The sequence below is a fragment of the Nerophis lumbriciformis genome, linkage group LG35, assembly GCF_033978685.3.
Source record: "Nerophis lumbriciformis linkage group LG35, RoL_Nlum_v2.1, whole genome shotgun sequence".
In the NCBI taxonomy this organism is placed as follows: Eukaryota; Metazoa; Chordata; class Actinopteri; order Syngnathiformes; family Syngnathidae; genus Nerophis; species Nerophis lumbriciformis.
Genome location: NC_084582.2, coordinates 16,734,546 through 16,757,461, shown reverse-complemented (window position 1 = coordinate 16,757,461; position 22,916 = coordinate 16,734,546). Strand labels below are relative to the sequence as shown.

Genomic DNA, 22,916 nt, shown 5'->3' with positions numbered 1-22,916 from the left:
GGAGAAAATTTGTCCCAGGAGGTTTTCGGGAGAGGCGCTGAATTTCGGGAGTCTCACGGAAAATCCGGGAGGTTTGGCAAGTATGATGACGCGTGTGCATGTGAAGTGAAGTTAATTATATTTATATAGCGCTTTTCTCTAGTGACTAAAAATGCTTTACATCGTGAAGACATTCAAACCAGTGTGGGTGCACTCACAGACAGTCCCATTATAATAGTTAATGTAATTTAATAATAATAATGTGTTTATGTGGAAGGGCAAACACATAGCACAAAAATGTATTTGTGACAAGCTGCCACAAATAAATACATGTATGGCAAACACCGCTAAGTGTACTTTGATTGACTGCCCACCACCCCAAAGTGGAACCCAATTCATGCCCAAAGTCAGCTGGGACAGGAATAGATGCTTTCTTTTTAACAAATGTTTAAGAACTGGTTCCGTATGTTAGGAGTTGACATCAAATATACCCTCGTTCAGAGCGACCACACATGCAACACACGCACACACCAGAGCATGTGAACTCGGCCGGACAGAAAGTGTTCACTTTGCAAAATATGCAAAGAGCAGATGGAAACAAGAAAGCACCCACTGAAATGTCATACAAACTGCTGCTTGGGGGAGGGTTCAACTCCCAGGAGTCTTCATTATTTTCCCAAACGCTATTACAAACACATAATTATGTTGCCTCTTCAAACAACCGGTTTGTTATTCGAGCAACTTCTACGCCTTACCTCAGAAAGAAAACTAGCAGTCTTGTTTGAAAGCAGGTTCCGCACAAAAATGCAAAGATGTCCGAAAAGTAGAAGTGATAGCCCGACATAATGATGCTATCATGAAATTGAATGAGCTCATATTTTAACCAAACCATTCTTTCGCGTTTGAAGGGCGTTGTGAGATAACCCAGTGGTAATATTCATAGATTTTCAAATATTTCTTTGTTTCTCTAAATTTAAGAATGAAACAGACTTTTGGTAACACTTTAGTATGAGGAACATATTCACCATTAATCAGTTGTTTATTAACATACAAATTAGTAACATGTCGGCTCTTAATTAGTAATTATTAAGTACTTGTTAATGCCTTATTCTGCATGGCCTTATTATACAACTAGTATAATAACCCATAACCCCAACCTCAACCCTAACCCTAACCCTCACCCTCTAACCCTAACCCCAACCATTACCCCAACCCTACCCAATTAACTCTAAATTAAGTCTCTGTTTCTTAGAATATGTTCCCCTAGTGTCCAAATAACTCTAAATTAAGTCTTTGTTACTTAGAATATGTTCCCCATACTAAAGTGTTACCAGACTTTCTATTGACGTCCCTTACATTTTCTTGTCATCCTCTTCTCCCTAGTTCCTTGTTACCTCTTCCTCCCTCAGCATCCCCTAGCTTTACCTCACCCCAGTGTGCTCAGATTGCCTCATCACACCCTTCTCCACACCTGTGGCTCCCTCTGCTTATCTCCTCCCCCCGGAGTGAGGGATCAGAGGGATGAGGTTCTCACAGAGGGCGTAATAAATGGTTTGGAACTGTGCGCTCGGCGGGGAGTGGCCTGTTCCATCACCTAGAGGAGAGTAAGGTGGAGCCGTAGCACATGCGCAGCTCCCTCACAAGTCAATCAAGTCATCTGTCTGCATGGTGCCTGCATGCACCACTTCACATAGGCATACCACTCCGCAAGCAAAAGGAAAACATCAGGGAAAACTAGCATGCAAGATTAGACAACACACAGACTTCAACTTCCAAAAATGTTCCCCCTCCTGAAATATCAAATAAATCCTGGAACTAATCTTTTGTAGCAGAGCTGACAGCATACCACACTCTACCACAGGCTCTCACAAGGCACCGTTCCATTTAAAATAGCTTCCCAGTTTTGCCTCCATCTGACGTTACGTCTTGAAGGCTGCGCCACAAACTTATTCAGTTGTGAAAGTGGAACATGAGTTCACGTTTCAATTCGGACGCCTTCTTCAAGGATTTCTCATAACAATGAAAACATGTTTCAGAGAGAGATCGTTGGCAATCGGACTGGACTGAACAAAGGTCTTAGGGCATGTATCCAACATTCTGCTGCTACAGTAAACCTAATTAGCCTGCATACTGTAGCATGTTAGAATAAACAAGAGTATATACCAGGGGTCCCCAAACTTTTTGACTTTTGCATTGGGTTAACAAAATTTGGCCGGCGTCCGGACTGTATATGTATGCATGTATGTGTGTGTGTATATATATATATATATATATATATATATATATATATATATATATATATATATATATATATATATATATATATTTTCCTCCCACCTCCAAAGACATGCACCTGGGGATAAGTTGATTGGCAACACTAAAATTGGCCCTAGTGTGTGAATGTGAGTGTGAATGTTGTCTGTCTATCTGTGTTGGCCCTGCGATGAGGTGGCGACTTGTCCAGGGTGTACTCGCCTTCCGCCCGATTGTAGCTGAGATAGGCTCCAGCGCCCCCCGCGACCCCGAAGGGAATAAGCGGTAGAAAATGGATGGATGGATGGATGGATGGATGGATATATATATATATATATAAGTATTTAGTCAGCCACCAATTGTGCAGGTTCTCCCACTTAAAATGATGACAGAGGTCTGTCATTTTCATCATAGGTACACTTCAACTGTGAGAGACAGAATGTGAAAAAAAAAAATCCAGGAATTCACATTGTAGGATTTTTAAAGAATTTATTTGTAAATGATGGTGGAAAATAAGTATTTGGTCAATAACAAAAATTCTACTCAATACTTTGTAATATAACCTTTGTTGGCAATAACAGAGGTCAAACGATTACTATAGGTCTTTACCAGGTTTGCACACACAGTAGCTAGTATTTTGGCCCATTCCTCCATGCAGATCTTTTCGAGAGCAGTGATGTTTTGGGGCTGTCGCCGGGCAACACAGACTTTCATCTCCCTCCACAGATTTTCTATGGGGTTGAGGTCTGGAGACTGGCTAGGCCACTCCAGGACTTTCAAATGCTTCTTACGGAGCCACTCCTTCGTTGCCCGGGCGGTGTGTTTGGGATCATTGTCATGCTGGAAGACCCAGCCACGTTTCATCTTCAAAGCTCTCTCTGATGGAAGGAGGTTTTGGCTCAAAATCTCACGATACATGGCCCCGTTCATTCTTCCCTTAACACGGATCTGTTGGCCTGTCCCCTTAGCAGAAAAACAGCCCCAAAACATGATGTTTCCACCCCCATGCTTCACAGTAGGTATGGTGTTCTTGGGATGCAACTCAGTATTCTTCTTCCTCCAAACACGACGAGTTGAGTTTATACCAAAAAGTTCTATTTTGGTTTCATCTGACCACATGACATTCTCCCAATCCTCTGCTGTATCATCCATGTGCTCTCTGGCAAACTTCAGACGGGCCTGGACATGCACTGGCTTAAGCAGGGGGACACGTCTGGCACTGCAGGATTTGATTCCCTGTCGGCGTAGTGTGTTACTGATGGTAACCTTTGTTACTTTGGTCCCAGCTCTCTGCAGGTCATTCACCAGGTCCCCCCGTGTGGTTCTGGGATTTTTGCTCACCGTTCTCATGATCATTTTGACCCCACGGGATGAGATCTTTCGTGGAGCCCCAGATCGAGGGAGATTATCAGTGGTCTTGTATGTCTTCCATTTTCTGATAATTGCTCCCACAGTTGATTTTTTCACACCAAGCTGCTTGCCTATTGTAGATTCACTCTTCACAGTCTGGTGCAGGTCTACAATTATTTTCCTGGTGTCCTTCGACAGCTCTTTGGTCTTGGCCATAGTGGAGTTTGGAGTCTGACTGTTTGAGGCTGTGGACAGGTGTCTTTTATACAGATAACGAGTTCAAACAGGTGCCATTAATATAGGTAACAAGTGGAGGACAGAAGAGCTTCTTAAAGAAGAAGTTACAGGTCTGTGAGAGCCAGAGATCTTCCTTGTTTGAAGTGACCAAATACTTATTTTCCACCATAATTTACAAATAAATTCTTTAAAATTCCTACAATGTGAATTCCTGGTTTTTTTTTCCACATTCTGTCTCTCACAGTTGAAGTGTACCTATGATGAAAATTACAGACCTCTGTCATCATTTTAAGTGGGAGAACTTGCACAATCGTGGCTGACTAAATACTTTTTTGCCCCACTGTATATATATATATATATATATATATATATATATATATATATATATATATATATATATATATATGTGCATGCTCTTTCAGTCAATTAGTGCACACACATATACATATATATGTATATATACATGTATAATATATATATATGTATACATATATATATATATATATATAATTGTCAAGACGTGGACTTTGGCGGCGCAAATTACTGCGCGGATTGCTTTCCCGAGATGCAAAACAACTGTACCGGACATGGCTTGAAGGTAGAGACATTATTTATTTTAACACTAACAAAAAGTACCAACAAAAGGCGCGCACAAAGGCGGAGGTACAAACTTGGCTAATGAAAACAAAAACGAGCACAAAGGCAGAAACTATGAACATGAAACAAAACTCGCTAACTGTGACATGAACAAACAAAACTTACGTGGCATGGCATGAAGCATAACTATAAACAGGCATGAGTATCAGAAGTAGCAAGGGTACAGAAGTAAACAGAGTTAATGTCGCCAAACCAACTGCCTGGCAACTACATATATACATATATATATATATATATATATATATATATATATATATATATATATATATATATATATATATATATATACTGCGGCGCAATGATGTCACGTTATCGATGGGGAAAATGCATTTTTAGACAATATGGTTTGAGCGTCAAGGAGACCCCGAGAGTAACAAGCGGTAAAAAATGTATTAGAAAGGACAGATTAAAATTATAAAAAAATAATAAGTAAATAAATAAATAAATACAAATATGTATTTTCTTTTTAAACTTGGGTGATCAGGCCGGATTTTGGGGACCCCTGATATATACCCTTTTGCTCTACATTTCATTTGACTTAAATTCACTAAATTAAGAACACACCTATAATACAGTTCATTGTTTTTATTTAAGAAGCCACTTTGATGTCTTAGGCCTCTATCCTATCCTTTTCATTCTATCTCAAGGATGCTGGATAGCGGCTCTTTTCATTTTGTTTAGTCCTAAAAATTCATGTTGAGGATTACTGCAATAACACAATTCACCGATATCTGATAGGAAAAGTACAGGATTTAAGCCGTCAAAGACAGAAATGTTTTAGGTAAACATCCTCGGAAATCAACCTTGAAAAATCACCAAACAACTTGGCCGATGCAGTAACCCAGTTACATAAATGGCCCCAACAATCACTGAATTTTGAACGTATATGACTTATTTGCCCTAGTCCAATAAAGAATAAAAGTGACAAGCAGATTTACAAGAGTGAGGCCAACGCTGTAACATTTACCTGTGACCAATATTTACACCTTTTGTAAAATCTTCGAGTTGACTCGACCTTTGACTGTTCAACAAAACAATACATTCTTAAATTGGAAGGGGAAAAAAACTAATTTGAGTGCAAATTCACAGGGAAAACTAATGGAAAGTATTCTCAGGACCAGGGGTGTTACTAGGTTTGAAGAACAGGGTGGGCTGAGCCCCCAGGACGTTCCTTGATGCTCGCGCGCAAATATTTTTTGGCTCACAACTTTTTGGTACTGTATTAGAATTACACAACAATGAGTACATCTTAATGGTTGAAAGTGGAAGTGTAGGAAAGCTTCAGTCATCTTTAGTAAGCATGAGATGAACCAAACACATAAGGACAGTGTTGTTGCATGGAAAAGCTGGCAGGCAACAGGGAAACGTTGCACATATGATAGCAGTGTAAACTAACTTGCACAGCACTACAGAGTTGAACTGAAAACAGAGGAGGTTCTGGTGGAAATAAACTGTCTTGCCTGGAACACATGGTCTGGATATCCACCCAAAGATATGTTGTCTGTGCACAACCTCTTTGATTCAGATTTTTGCTTACCTGTTGTTGCTGTATTAGAATTAACAAGCACATATTGAAGAGGTTCGAAATGGTTGAAAAGCAATATTGTTAGTTTCCTGTTATTTATTATTGTAATGGTAATTTAAGGCATTTAGAACACAGGTGTCAAATTCAAGGCCATACCTGGCAAGTAGGGATGGGTGATATGGACTATCACAAAAACCTGCCATTTATGGTGAAAACGATAAAGTGAAGATAAAAAAAACCCACTTAGAATGCCACCTGTTTGACTATGAGTCTGTCAGTGCATTCAGTCTTCAGAGCCCCCAAAACACTACTCTAAAATAACACTAAGCCTATTAAACTACATCAATTAAGTTTAAGTAGCACACCTATACTGCAAAGTTGTAGTAGTGTGCTTTGCTTATCATACAGTTATTTTTTCTGCCAGCAATATTCTAGAAATTATTATTATAAGTTTTATGTTACAAATCAATCAGATAGTGTTATGATGCGACTTTAGTGTAAACTCTCCCGCGCTCCATCCATCCATTTTATACCGCTTGTCCCTTTTGGGGTCACGGGGGGTGCTGGAGCCTATCTCAGCTGCATTCCTGTCGCATAATGGTTGAATAACGATGATGCTAATCATATAAATATATGGATACAAAATAAATAGTTGACAAATTAGCAGAAAAAGGCGAAAAAAATGTTTTAGGAACTCACGTCAATCAATGTTCTACCACTGCCGCGCACCTCACAGCAGACTTTGAGGCAAGTGTCCCTAAAGCTGCGGGAGACTTCTTCTTTCATATCTTCTTTGTGGTTCAGAAAATGTTGACTTTGATTGCACAGAATCCTTGAAATTGCAACAAATGTGCCAGTACTGAGACGAATAGAGTTGAAGCATGTTTACTTTGAGTTTATTTCCGTAAACACTGCAGGAAGTGCGACTGTGGTCTGGCTCGACCTTGCTAAGATAAGAGTGAAAACGTGGACTGGTATTTCAGTACACTAATGCGGGCGTTACTGATGGAACAGGTTGGATTGGATAATAAGCGCTGACAAAGGGTCTTTAAATGATTTATAATCATAGTGAATAATGACAGGGTATATTATAATTTTTGTTTAAACTCATATTCCTGCATATGTATATTGTATTATTCTGCAAAAAGCCCACCAAATTATTTAGGGGGGCTTCAGCGTCGTTAGGCCTATTTTAGGTCTAACGACGCCAATGCTCAGGACATTCAATTGATCGCAACTGAACTCTTCAGTTTGCCTTAGAAGACGTTTTGCATCTCATTCGAGCAGTTTTCATAAGTTCATGCTCATAAGCGTACAAGCTCCAACTATTTGTACTCTAACAAGAGGAGGGTGTGCCCTGGCAACTGTTAAGATGCAAAAGAGCGACCCCTCTGTCAAAGCCAACGCAGTCATTAAAATGGAATCCCCCCTCGTTAGCAGAGAGGTACTGTTGGCAAAACAATTGCTGTCAAACGACCACTATCAGCAAAAAATCAGTTGTTAGACTGGAATCCCCCACATTAGCATTTCATTCAGTTGCATTAATGCGACAAAATGGGCACCTCTAACCGGAAAGTCCCTATCTCCTGTTATTTGTTGGAGGCTAAATTGTTGTGTTCTGAATAATGGTTGGAATGACTGTGTGGGAGATACGTGGTATCTTTGGCACCAGCATCTAGACTAGATCTGACCAATCTAAGTCTGTGAGCATGGACTGATGAGGCCTGATTGGATGAGAGGCGAAACATCTTCGAAGACCAACCTATCAGGTCAGTTACAACTAGGGATGTCCGATAATATCGGACTGCCGATATTATCGGCCGATAAATACTTTAAAATGTAATATCGGAAATGATCGGTATCAGTTTAAAAATTATCGGCATCGGTTTCAAAAAGTAAAATGTATGACTTTTTAAAACGCCGCTGTGTACACGGACGTAGAGAGAAGTACAGAGCGCCAACAAACCTTAAAGGCACTTCCTTTGTGTGCCGGCCCAGTCACATAATATCTACGGCTTTTCACACACACACGCAAGTGAATGCAAGTCATACTTGGTCAACAGCTATACAGGTCACACTGAGGGTGGCCGTATAAACAACTTTAACACTGTTACAAATATGCGCCACACTGTGAACCCACACCAAACAAGAATGACAAACACATTTCGGGACAACATCCGCACCGTAACACAACATAAACACAACAGAACAAATACCCAGAACCCCTTGCAGCACTAACTCTTCCGGGACGCTACAATATACACCTCCCGGTTACCACCTACCCCCAAAACCCCGCCCCCCCCCCCACCTCAACCACGCCCCCCCAACCCCGCCCACCACAACCTACTCATGCTCTCTCAGAGAGAGCATGTCCCAAATTCCAAGCTGCTGTTTTGAGGCATGTTAAAAAAAATAATGCACTTTATGACTTCAATAATAATTATATGGCAGTGCCATGTTGGCATTTTTTTCCATAACTTGAGTTGATTTATTTTGGAAAACCTTGTTACATTGTTTAATGCATCCAGCGGGGCATCACAACAAAATTAGGCATAATAACGTGTTAATCCCACGACTGTATATATCCGTATCGGTTGATATCGCAATCGGTAATTAAGAGTTGACAATATCGGAATATCGGATATCGGCAAAAAAAGCCATTATCGGACATCTATAGTTACAACCGATTTAATGCGTTCCACGAGTTTTCACTGTGAATTTGCATTACAATGCGGTTTTGTTCTCCAAATTTAGGAATATATTGCTTGTTCGAGTCTATCCTGGAAATCGATCGAATGCCTTGAGAATACAATGGAGACCTGGTTTAATGAGAACATCCATGGTCATAGTAAGTATTTGATTGTATTTCTTTCAACAGCAGTGCATTTATTAATTAACGGAGTGTAATGTATTCTACTCACCACTGTCTGATGGTTGACTTGGATTACTTCATCACCTGCATGGATCTTTTTGCACTGGTCTGCTGGGGACTGGTGGAAGGAGAGGGGCTCAAGTTGAGCGGCACACTATATGGGAATAGGGTATAGACGTGTAATTTTGGATCCGGCAAACTCACATTCTCCGTGGTCCCAGTAATAACATGAAGTCCGTCATATGTTGATTTAATGTACATCCCCTGAAAAGACCAGCAGGACAGAGGAAAGGGTCAATGCAATATACAGTAGTTTGAATTAATGTGCGTACATTCTCATATTGTTCTTCAAATGTGTCCAAAATGTCTGCAGTTATGAAAATACTGTCCTAAAACTGCATTTGTTACACTCCTCCAGTCATCTTCTTAGGGTCCTACTGTAAATGCTATCCAGTTATCTTGGACTGCCTTTAAATCTAAAAAAAATAATTGAACCTGAAAGTTAGCCCCAGTCCTAATGCAAATACAGACCTTGTGAATCATTAAACAATCTTGAGGGACTACTTTAGTGTCGAGACCAGGGGTCGTAAACCTTTACTATCAAAAGAGCAAATGTATTCTCCCGCCACCAAAGAAAAACTGTGTCAGTCTTCAAAATATAACACATCTTGCGCTCATCCAATCACCACACATGTACGGCCTCATAGAAATCTTAAAACTCATTTCAAAGTACATGTTTCCCCCACCCCTACGTTACTGTAAAAAAACGTCCTCCAAAAGAAGTGGTGGGTTGCTGACCCATGTCCCAAAAGCTTCTCCATTGAGTCTTCAAAATTATTAATTATAGGCATTAGAAAATATTTTTTGTCTGGGTGATAGTCAAACAGCTTTCTAAAATTATGTTCTTCTCTTCTGTTTAAGTGCTGATTTAGGACAAAGAGGGAACATGTTTTTAGAGGTTGCAAACTTCTATGCAGACTCCAAATTTGACTGTCAATAGTTATATTTATTAGAACTTGGCTTGGCGACTGGAGGCTGCAGATTCACTACGACCAAAGAATGAAGTAGAGCAGGGCCATGTGCTTTGCATATAGTTAAAGGCCTACTGAAACCCACTACTACCGACCACGCAGTCTGATAGTTTATATATCAATGATGAAATCTTAACATGCCAATACGGCCGGGTTAGCTTACTAAAGTGCAATTTTAAATTTTGCGCGAAATATCCTGCTGAAAACGCCTCGGTATGATGACGCCGGCACGTGACGTCACGGATTGTAGAGGACATTTTGGGACAGCATGGTGGCCAGCTATTAAGTCGTGTGTTTTCATCGCAAGATTTCACAGTATTCTGGACATCTGTGTTGGTGAATCTTTTGCAATTTGTTCAATGAACAATGGAGACAGCAAAGAAGAAAGCTGTAGGTGAGAAGCGGTGTATTGCGGCCGACTGCAGCAACAACACAAACACAGCCGGTGTTTCATTGTTTACATTCCCGGAAGATGACAGTCAAGCTTTACCATTGGCCTGTGGAGAACTGGGACAACAGAGACTCTTACCAGGAGGACTTTGAGTTGGATGCGCAGACGCGGTACCGTGAGTACGCATGCAGCTGCGGCTTCCAAACATTTGATCGCTTGCCCGTACGTGCGTGCCGCTATGTGCATGTCACGTACGTAACTTTGGAGACTGGGGAAATATATGTGCTGTATGAACTTTGGGGAGGTGAACGGTACTTTGGGCTGTGGGATTGAGTGTGTTGTGCAGGTGTTTGAGTTGTATTATCGGGTTGTATGGACGGGAGGGGGGAGGTGTTTGTTATGCGGGATTAATTTGTGGCATATTAAATATAAGCCTGGTTGTGTTGTGGCTAATAGAGTATATATATTTACTGTTTTAGTCATTCCCAGCTGAATATCAGGTCCCACCCGCCTCTCACAGCATCTTCCCTATCTGAATCGCCCACTGCCCTCTAGTCCTTCACTCTCACTTTCCTCATCCACGAATCTTTCATCCATTTCTTGGTCCGAATCGCTCTCGCTGCTGGTGGCCATGATTGTAAACAATGTGCAGATGTGAGGAGCTCCACAACCTGTGACGTCACGCTACTCGTCTGCTACTTCCAGTACAGGCAAGGCTTTTTTATCAGCGACCAAAAGTTGCGAACTTTATCGTCGATGTTCTCTACTAAATCCTTTCAGCAAAAATATGGCAATATCGCGAAATGATCAAGTATGACACATAGAATGGACCTGCTATCCCCGTTTAAATAAGAAAATCGCATTTCAGTAGGTCTTTAATATTAAGGATATCCCGATCAACATCTTTTGGCGTCAGATTACAATTTGGCTTCGGATCCGATTTCGAGTTCCGATCAGATTACTTCGACAATAGATAACAGAACTGAAAATGTTTTAAAGCAAGTGACTAAAGTAAACACATTAACAAATTGTATATAGCTTATCATAGTAAATTTATAATTTGCTAGCATTGTTGTCAATACGTTGATGTATTAAATATGCGGCATGGAATGCTACCTACAACTTTTTCAACAAAATAAAATTGTCCACAATGACTAAACAAAAGCAAAAACTACTATTGGCTAGTTAGATGTTAGCTTCTTGTGTCGCCCTGCTCAGTGTTTGAGTGTAGCATGCTTTGACATTTCTTTTCCTCAAGTCCTCCAATGATAACGCAACTTATAAGCAACTTAGTTCATTTTCCCCAATGGTGGTGAGGATTAGTATCTTAGAAGTGTCTTCACACTGTGAATTGACAAAGCGTTCGTTGCAGCTTTATTCAAAATCCGAGCCAGTGTTTTGACAAGACGCACACTTATGGAATTCGTACAACTTCTGCAAGTGTGTAATAAGGAAGCAGAAATGTAATTGTGTCACACTGATTGTTCATTAAGGCTGGACTATTATGGCAAAAATAATAATCCTCTTATTTTGATTGAGATTGTAATCATAAATAATAACACGATTATTCATTAATTTGAAGTATATATTGTACGACCAAAACTCAACTTTAAATATATTTTGAAAAATGTATTCAAATTAGTAATGAATAAACCACAACAAGTAATAATAACATTAATAACAATACATTTAAATAACAATAGCAATATATATATATATATATATATACATACAAAAATATATACATATATATATATATAAACAATTCAATTCAGTTTTTCCGTTTTAATTTTATTTTTTTTCAGTTGTTACCCTTTACACTTATTTTACCACCAGTGTGTGTTTTTGTTTGAAATATCATTTTATAAAATGTTTCTTAATCAAATGCAAATAGTTTCACATTTATTGGTGCAATACATTTTTGAACAATTTTGACTAATAATTGAGGGCAAAAGCATAATAATTGTGTAAATGTATCAATAATGTAAAGCGACTTTGGGTACTTAGAAAAGTGCTATATAAATCCCAGTTATTATTATTATTATTATTAATAAGTGTTTTAAGTACATTATACTTGTGTAAGATACTTTTTTGAAACCATTATTTTATTAGCGCCGTCAGACCGCACCACGCTATTATTGTGAAGGGGGGGAATGTGCTATGCTGTTGCTCTCAGCTTGACAGGTAAAGAAAAGACTTGAGACTGTTAATAAAAAATGACAGCAACTCTTGAATTGTGGCTGCAGGATGCTGTCCTTCTGTTTGCACATTGATTTTACATCAATGGTGTTTTCCACAACACATGGATGAATTGTTCTTGCTAGTAAGGTGTCTGTATATTGCTGCGTGTACATTTTTTATTGAAATAGTTTAAGCATGCATTTAAAGTTTGGTCACCAAATTTTTAATGGGTTTTCAATTAATGGAAAACACCCTTAGATAGTTTCAGGTCCAGATGTCAAACAAAGATCATCCAGAGAGTGCTTGCTTTTGGACAATGGGCAGCAACGGTTGGATTTTAGGAGTGAGTATAAACACATTAACGACATCTGGTGGGAGCCCCCACCGGTAGGAGTAGGTCACCCGACTCAAATTAAGCAAAGTGTTGTCTGCATTTGTACAAACAAACAGGCCCTTGTCCTAGCTGGCCAGTCCCAATGCTAGAACACGAAAGAGCAAGTGTCTTAATGCAAAAGGTATACAAGGAGAAGTTCCCCTAACAGAGTGAGATAGATTTTCAGGTTTGCCGCAGCACATGTAATTGTGAGGACTCGCTCGATCAAATAAAAGCCTTTTTGTTCAACGTTTCCTGACCGACGTCATATTTGGTCCATTCACACCACCTGGTCGTCCTCAGGTCCGGACAAGGATGACAAGACTAGCTATACACAACACTAGCTTTCCCTTGGTAGTTTAGCCGCTGTTTCAAGTGACTGTATTGACATCGTTTGGTTTACGACGTGTTTTGGGGATGAATGAGCGATCTGGACACATTATTTTCCCAAACAAATGTTCCTTATCCTCACAATGACAGAACATTTGTTTTATTTTAATTTGTCAGCGGATTCCGTTTTATTGGCCAATTATGTGACTCTGTCTGCGGTTACATCAACGCGGAAAATAAATGCCTTACTTTATTTGTTGAATTTAGTGATTATTGATTAGGCACACGAGTGTCAAATGAAAAGTATCAACCAGGATGACATCCCATACTTCAAGTAGAAGTTGTCTATTTTTTCCACTCACACGCTCACTCATCCGTTTCACCTTTTACAAGCTCCGGAATCTGCAAACACGTAGCGCGGCCATAATGTTTTTTTTCCCCGGAATATTATATTTTCATGATTGAGAGAAGCCATAATCAAAATCGAAATCAAATCTCGAATAATTTTCCAGCACCAGCATGCATCCCTTTCGAAGGAATCTTTCACGTGAGTACACTCTTTAGTAGAGATGTCCGATAATATCGGCCTGCCGATATTATCGGCCGATATATGCGTTAAAATGTAATATCAGAAATTATCGGTATCGTTTTTTTATTATCTGTATCGTTTTTTTTTATTTTTTTTTATTTTTTATTTTTTATTAAATCAACATAAAAAACACAAGATACACTTACAATTAGTGCACCAACCCAAAAAATCTCCCTCCCCCATTTACACTCATTCACACAAAAGGGTTGTTTCTTTCTGTTATTAATATTCTGGTTCCTACATTATATATCAATGTATATTAATACAGTCTGCAAGGGATACAGTCCGTAAGCACACATGATTGTGCGTGCTGCTGGTCCACTAATAGTACTAACCTTTAACAGTTAATTTGACTAATTTTCATTAATTACTAGTTTCTATGTAACTGTTTTTATGTTGTTTTACTTTCTTTTTTATTCAAGAAAATGTTTTAAATGTATTTATCTTATTTTATTAATTTTTTTAAAAAGTACCTTATCTTCACCGTACCTGGTTGTCCAAATTAGGCATAATAATGTGTTAATTCCACGACTGCATATATCGGTTGATATCGGTATCGGTAATTAAAGAGTTGGACAATATCGGAATATCGGATATCGGCAAAAAGCCATTATCGGACATCCCTACTCTTTAGCCATGTAAAGACTGGGACACAGCTGTGGTAACAGATCGGCGATTAGTTAGAACAGGTAAATATCGGCCCCCAAATGTATCCCGTGAACAGGAACGAGACATCTCTAATTACTATAGTTGCACGTCATTTGTATTCCGTGAAGGTATTTATGGTAGCCTTTGTGTGCATATTCTACAAAAGTTGTAAAAAGTCACAGTCCAGTACACATAAATGCAGATATTAATGCAATAGGTGTGTGCGTGGGTGTGTATCATTACCAGGCCTTCACTGGGCATTATGCTGGTGAGGTGGACCACCTCCAGATGTGCAGACTGAGAGACCAGAGAGTCGGATGACAGTGAGATGATGTGGTCGCATATCCCTGCTAAGGTCTTACACTGGAGTTGGCATCCGGGGCAAAAGCAACAGAGAAAAGAGATGACAGAGGGAGAGAGGGAGACAGAGAGATACAGTTATTGAGATTGCTTTATGTCCATGAGGGATATAGTGGGTGAAATCACTTCATGAGATTGTTCCACATCACCACTTTCACCACTCCGACTCACAAACTGCTTCCTGTCTGTCCACGGGCATGCCCACAGGATAACGACAAATCACTTTTAACAGCCAAGCCAGAATGTTTCCATACATCAAACCTGGAGTTATAAACATGTTAGCAGTAAATTTATTTATTTATGTATTATAATTTAGTTTTATTTATATTTTCAATGTATGTTATACTATTTTTTGATTACCTAAATTTTTAGTCACTCTCCAATATGGACGCCTCAATGGTGGTGCGTTTCCTCAATCCCCGGTGCATGCCATGTCTTGTTATTGTCAATAGTGCTGTGTGTGCGTGCGTGCATGCGTGTTTTTTCTTTTTTTTCTGTTTTTACAACACACTTAGTGTCACAATTTGCCTGTGCATGAAGAGTTCTTTATGAATAAAGTTTGATTAATAGAACATCCTGATGTTTACACATTGAAAAAAAAGGACACATATTGCTCTATTTGGACCAATATGATAAGAAGGAAAGCGAGACTTTACCTTGTCTTTGTTCTAAATAAGGGGTCCCCAAACTTTTTGACCCGGGGGCCGCATTGGGTTAAAAATATTTGGCTAGGAGCCGGGCTATAAATATATATATATGTATACACATATATATATATATATATATATATATATATATATGTATATATATATATATATATATATATATATATATATATATATATACATATATGTATATATATATATACATATATATATATATATATATATATATAAATTCATATATATATATATATATACATAAATTAATATGTATGTATGTATATATATATATATATATACACATAAATCCATATATATGTATATGTATATGTATATATATATATATATATATATATATATATATATATATATATACATAAATTAATATATATGTATATATATATATATATATATATATATATATATATACTGTATATATATATAAACTGTATATATATATGTTATCGGCCGATAAATGCTTTGAAATGTAATATCGGAAATTATCGGTATCGGTTTCAAAATCATCAGTATCGGTTACAAAAAGTAACATTTATGATTTTTGTGTACACGGGCGCAGGGAAAAGTACAGAGCGCCAATAAACCTTATAGGCACTGTCTTTGCGTGCCGGCCCGAACATATAATATTTGTGGCTTATGACACACTCACAAGTAAATGCAAGGCATACTTGATCAACAGACATACAGGTCACACTGAGGGTGGCCGTATAAACAACTTTAACACTGTTACAAATAAGTGCCACACTGTGAATCCACACCAAACAAGAATGACAAACACATTTTGGGAGAACACCCGCACCGTAACACAACATAAACACAACAGAACAAATACCCAGAACCCCTTGCAGCACTAACTCTTCCAGGACGCTACAATATACACCCCCCGCACCGTTAACCCCGCCCACCTCAACTTCCTAATGCTCTCTCAGGGAGAGCGTGTCCCAAATTCCAAGGTGCTGTTTGAGGTATGTTAAAAAAAAAAAATGCACTTTGTGACTTCAATAATAAATATGGCAGTGCCATGTTGGCATTTTTTTCCATAACTTGAGTTGAAGTTGTTCTCTTATTTTGGAAAACCTTGTTACATTGTTTAATGCATCCAGCGGGGCATCACAACAAAATTAGGCATAACAATGTGTTAATTCCACAACTGTATATATCGGTATCAGTTGATATCGGTATCGGTAATTAAGAGTTGGACAATATCGGAATATCGGATATCGGCAAAAAAGCCATTATCGGACATCTCTAATATATATATATATATATATATATATATATATATAAAATCTGTCTCATGGCAGATTAGACAAACTGCCTTTTCCTTACAATGAACAAAAAAAAGTCATATGTCCACTGATGTTTAAAAACTCTACACTCGGAATCTATTTTACGTTTCCCTAACAAACTTGCCATACACGCTCGCCCGACACTGTGGCGCGAGCGTGATGACATCATGTTATCGATGGGAAAATGCATTTTTAGACAATAAGATTTGCCTGAGCGGCTAGGAGACCCCGAGAGTAACAAGCGGTAGAAAATGGATTGATGGATGTGCTAGAAAAGACAGATTAAAAAAATTATAATACAAAAATAAAATAAAATAAAAATTAAAAATGTTTACTCGGGACTAACCGTGGAACGGATTTTTGACACTGGTAGGCCGTATCAGGGCCGCAGGCTGTAGTTTGGGGACCCCTGTTCTAAATGAACAGGAACTGTTTTGCTATTGGTCTGCTTGGTCATGCATTGCAAGTTAATCTATCATCAGAAGCATCACTGCTTTCCAATCTTGGTTTACTGACTGCAAAAGGCTTATCCAGATAATTTCTTAGAGCTTAGTAGCAAACAAAAAAATGTCCTAAATACTATAAACTTCATGTCTATTATTCACGTAAGCAGCGCAAAATTCATGCCTTAGAGTGCACACTGATGATGACCCCTGCATGAAATAATCGTCTGATCCCAATCCTAATGAGCAATTACAAGATTATAGTGCTGGAATGAAGAGAGGCGGTCTCTACACACTTGCACACAAAATGAAGGTGTTGAAGCACTCGTCCACATATATTTGAGAGTCTATGATTAATTCTGTGTGTGGAAGAAGTGAAGAATCGTCTGTGTGTTGCTTTGGTTATCGCTGCCTGTTTCACATAAACTCACACACTCCCATTCTTTACAGTGCAAGTTACAAAGACACAATTACAAATGCTGTAGGACACGTGTGGATTGCCATATGGGACAAAAATAAATAAATACATATTTAAATACTTAAATAAATGTGTCAATAATTCATTATATTTGGTATTAAATACATACATGTGTAATTTAATGTTTCATTAATGTATTTAAACTAAAATCCATTTATCGATTGAATTTAATTCTTTATTTTTTAATTTCATTATTTAATTATTTCATTAATTATTTCACAATTTAATAAATTAATTAATTCAACTTGTATCAATTAAGTATTTTATTATAAAATAATTTATTTATTGATTAAGTAATAAATTAAACATTTAATTACTTTTTCAAATATATATATTTATTGATTAATCAATCTATTTATTTATTTATTGTATTTGTCACACAACAGTCAAAGCCACTGGGCACGTCCTCACACCTGATTGGTTAAGCAGGTTGGTTGACACTTCTACTTGCAATGATTGGACTGGATTCATGTTAGCCTGGGACAAAATTAAATACATATATAAATCTTTAAATAACATACAGTAGTTAAATGTGCAATGATGTAATTAAATAATTAATCATGAAATAATGAAGTCAATAATTAAATACATTCTGAAATAATAAAATCAATAATTAATTAAATGATTCAATCATTCAATCTAATTTCAAATAAAATAAAAATAATGACCATTTAATAACACATTTATGTATTGACTCCAATTATAATTATTTATTGTGGGGCTGTCAAGAATATCGAGTTAATTCATGTAATTGATCACAAAAATGATTTGCATTAATATTGTATCCACACAGATTAATCACACAATTTATTTTGACAGTACATGCTCCTAGACTGTAACCACGGATGGTTGAAAGGTGGAGCAGGTCTCTAAACTGTCACCGATCAGGTCAAAGCATATGTCATTGCAAAGATGAGTGTGATCGCTTGCACATTTCACTTCAAAATACACCCGGATGAGACTTTGGATGCAATTGTTGCAAAGTTTTAAACTAAAGATTTGTCCATCTGACATCACATGGACAAAGATAAGACCTTTTGGAGGAAAGTTCTGTGGTCAGATGAAACAAAAATTGAGCTGTTTGGCCACAATACCCAGCAATATGTTTGGAGGAGAAAAGGTGAGGCCTTTATTCCCAAGCACACCATTTCTACCGTCAGGCATGGTGGTGGTAGTATTATGCTCTGGGCCTGTTTTGCTGCCAATGGAACTGGTGCTTTACAGAGAGTAAATGGGACAATGAAAAATGAGGATTACCTCCAAATTCTTCAGGACAACCTAAAATTATCAGCCCGGAGGTTGGGTCTTGGGCGCAGTTGGGTGTTCCAACAGGACAATGACCCCAAACACACGTCAAAAGTGGTAAAGGAATGGCTAAATCAGGCTAGAATTAAGGTTTTAGAATGGCCTTCCCAAAGTCCTGACTTAAACGTGTGGACAATGCTGAAAAAACAAGTCAATGTCAGAAAACCAACACATTTAGCTGAACTGCACCAATTTTGTCAATAGGAGTGGTCAAAAACTTAACCAGAAGCTTGCCAGAAGCTTGTGGATGGCTACCAAAAGCGTCTTATTGCAGTGAAACTTGTCAAGGGACATGTAAGCAAATATTAACATTGCTGTATGTATACTTTTGACCCAGCAGATTTGGTCACATTTTCAGTAGACCCATAATAAATTCATAAAAGAACCAATCTTCATTAATGTTTTTTGTGACCAACAAGTATGTGCTTCAAACACTCTATCACAAAAAAATAAGAGTTGTAGAAATTATTGGAAACTCAAGACAGCCATGAAATTATGTTCTTTACAAGTGTATGTAAACTTTTGACCACGACTGTAAATTATACAAACTAGTTATAAACTTGATTAATCGGGATTAATCCACATTTTTAAAAGTGATTAATCTGATTTAAAATGTATTTATATTCATTACATTTGACAACACAAATTTAAAGATGTATTTATTTAAAGTTGTCCCATTTGGACCTCCATACACTTGGGATATCGAATACAATTAATAGAAAAGTTTTGAATTTAGATTTGAAAACAACATATACCGTATTTTTCGGACTATAAGTCGCAGGTTTTTTCATAGTTAGGCCGGGGGTGCGACTTATACTCAGGAGCGATTTATGTGTGAAATTATTAACACATTACCATAAAATATCAAATAATATTATTTAGCTCATTCACCTCAGAGACTAGACATATAAGATTTCATGGGATTTAGCGATTAGGAGTGACAGATTGTTTGGTAAACGTATAGCATGTTCTATATGTTATAGTTATTTGAATGACTCTTACCATAATATGTTACGTTAACATACCAGGCATGTTCTCAGTTGGTTATTTATGCGTCATATAATGTACACTTATATTTTATTTTAAATTGCCTTTCAAATGTCTATTCTTGGTGTTGGGTTTTATCAAATAAATTTCCCCCAAAAATGCGACTTATACTCCAGTGCGACTTATATGTGTTTTTTTCCTTCTTTATTATGCATTTTCGGCAGGTGCGACTTATACTCCGGTGCGACTTATACTCCGAAAAATATGGTAAGTGCAAGATGATTATCGTATCCAGCCATTGGAGCCATAAATAGCCCACATCTACATCTGTAGAAACTGCAGCGAGGGCCAATGTCGGGGTTTTATTCATGCTCTGATCATCAGACTAATAGTTCTGACCTGGGATTAACACGGAACGCGGCACGAAAAGGCAAGTCACCAGAGTGCAGTTGCGATTTCCCTTTTGCTGACACACCCAGCCTTGATCCGACACGCTTCTGGACAATCAGAGCGCAGATTATGGAGAATTTCACTTATGTGGTTGGCTGGCGTGAGATTTAAGAGTAGTCAAACAGAAAGCCAGACATAGTACGCTGCCAGATGGATTAGGCTCCGACTGCATGCTTGCACCCTCCTCCCTCCCTCCCCCTATCATTGCACCTACCATACGCAGACACCATGAACTGCACATGCATGACTCTTTACTTGGCCCCGATTATGAACTTGTAAAGAGCACTCATAGGAGAGGAAAAGGAGAAAAATAGAAAGGGCAAGAGGTAAAAAAAAAAAAAAAAAGTGGGAGTCCAGTGTAGAAAACCAGGGGAAGGAAAACACACAACTAGGACAGTGTTACGTAAGAGTACTCATCCTTATGCATGAATGCGCATAAAAACACATACACTTATACACACTTCATGCTCCATCAGACACACAGACTCATGCACTACGCTGTCCCTCACACACACACACACACACACACACACCCACACACACACACACACACACACACACACACACACACACACACAAACACTATCCCTGTCCATCTGATTGCTTTAGGCTGTAGTCTAGAGCAGAGCAGAGCAGGGAGTTTTGCATTATTAAGTGGAAGCTGACAAACGTACAACTCCCACTACACCCGGGCTGACCAGAGTATACAGTACCACTGAACCACACGCTGAATACAAACTATCCCTTTGCCGTCTGGCTTGACCTCCATTTGGAGATTAAGCTACGGCCCCTGAACAATGGATTCCTTGTTTTTTTACTGTAGAATAGAGTTGACCGTCGGTTGCCATGGAGATAACTGGATGCAACCCACGTGGTTCAGGCCGCTGCCTTTATCCCATTCTTGGTTATCCGCATGAAATGTGCTGACCGCCGAGCTAAGAGCTGGCACTCTTTAAGTCGTCATGGAGAAGGTTTATTAACGTACTCACGGCCCAGCCATGGGGCGAGAGATGGTGTTGACTGCTTTTAGCTACTTGTTATCAATGCTTTATATTACAATTGTTCTTGACTTTTTGCATTTACATATAGGAATGATACTCGAAACCGATTTCCCCGGTTGTTCGATAAGAAAAGAACCGAGTCCTCGGACTCGAATCCCTTTTTGAGAACCGGTACCCGTTATCGAGACCACTATAGAAATAATGCAGACGAGGCGTGTTGGCTGAGTTCTTGACATTTACTTTCACAGCATGTCGCCGGGTGGCGACATGCAACAACACTTTTCGGGGCTACCGCGCATGCTCGTCACTCCCGTTGCATGCTGGGTAGTGTAGTTGTTATATTCCCTAGCTCAGTGGTTCTCAACCTTTTTTCAGTGATGTACCCCCTGTGAAATTGTTTTTAATTCAAGTACCCCCTAATCAGAGCAAAGCATTTTTGGTTGAAAAAAAAGAGATAAAGAAGTAAAATACAGCACTATGTCATCAGTTTCTGATTTATTAAATTGTATAACAGCGCAAAATATTGCTCATTTGTAGTAGTCTTTCTTTAACTATTTGGAAAAAAGATATAAAAATAACTAAAAACTTGTTGAAAAATAAACAAGTGATTCAATTATAAATAAATAAAGATTTCTACACATAGAAGTAATCATCAACTTAAAGTGCCCTCTTTGGGGATTGTAATAGAGATCCATCTGGATTCATGAACTTAATTCTAAACATTTCTTCACAAAAAAATAAATCTTTAACATCAATATTTATGGAACATGTCCTCAAAAAATCTAGCTGTCAACACTGAATATTGCATTATTGCATTTCTTTGCACAGTTCTTTTTGACATACATTTTAGTGAGGGTCAAACCATCATGGCATGGGGGAAACTCTGGGTTTATGGTAATGAATGGAATAGCCTACTTGATTTGATGTTCAGTTTATGAACTTACATTCATATTTTGTTGAAGTATTATTCAATAAATATATTTATAAAGGATTTTTGATTGTTGCTATTTTTAGAATATTTAAAAAAAATCTCACGTACCCCTTGGCATACCTTCAAGTACCCCCAGGGGTACTCGTACCCCCATTTGAGAACCACTGCCCTAGCTCATAACATCACATCTTTCCCTATATAAAGAAATAATGTTAACTCAATAAAGTGTATTTCTTTTTTTAGCTTTAACTTTTCATTTTTTAAGCATTGTAACCACATTTGCAAACAACTTTTCTCTTCATAGAACTTTCTTTCAATAAAGAAATAAAGTGCAAAAATGTCAAAGAATCATAACAAACAGTTATGTCAAATAGCAGCAGAAGTGCACTTTTTGGAGAGCTGTATTATTTTCAGTTTTGTGTCCAAGGGACTGATTTTATTTAACACTATATTATTATTTATACACCTATAGTGATCACAGAGACAGGTTGTTTTTGTGTTACTGTATATATTTGTTTTTCTGAAAAATCCCACTTAATATACTTTGGGTAACAACAGTCAATACTTATTTTTTTT

General features: G+C 38.0%; 1 protein-coding gene across 6 annotated transcripts in view; it reads right to left on the bottom strand.

The window, feature by feature from the left end:
• The window catches only part of LOC133575284 (connector enhancer of kinase suppressor of ras 2), a 175,367-nt gene that overhangs the window by 68,421 nt on the left and 84,030 nt on the right, over positions 1 to 22,916 (bottom strand). For all 6 annotated transcript variants that reach the window (XM_061927915.2, XM_061927912.2, XM_061927914.2 and 3 more), the window contains exons 6-8: positions 14,660 to 14,779; positions 9,078 to 9,137; positions 8,923 to 8,991 (exon numbers count right to left, since the gene is read on the bottom strand). In XM_061927915.2, the coding sequence (XP_061783899.2) occupies positions 8,923 to 8,991; positions 9,078 to 9,137; positions 14,660 to 14,779 (249 nt within the window). The remainder of the gene's footprint in view (positions 1 to 8,922; positions 8,992 to 9,077; positions 9,138 to 14,659; positions 14,780 to 22,916) is intronic.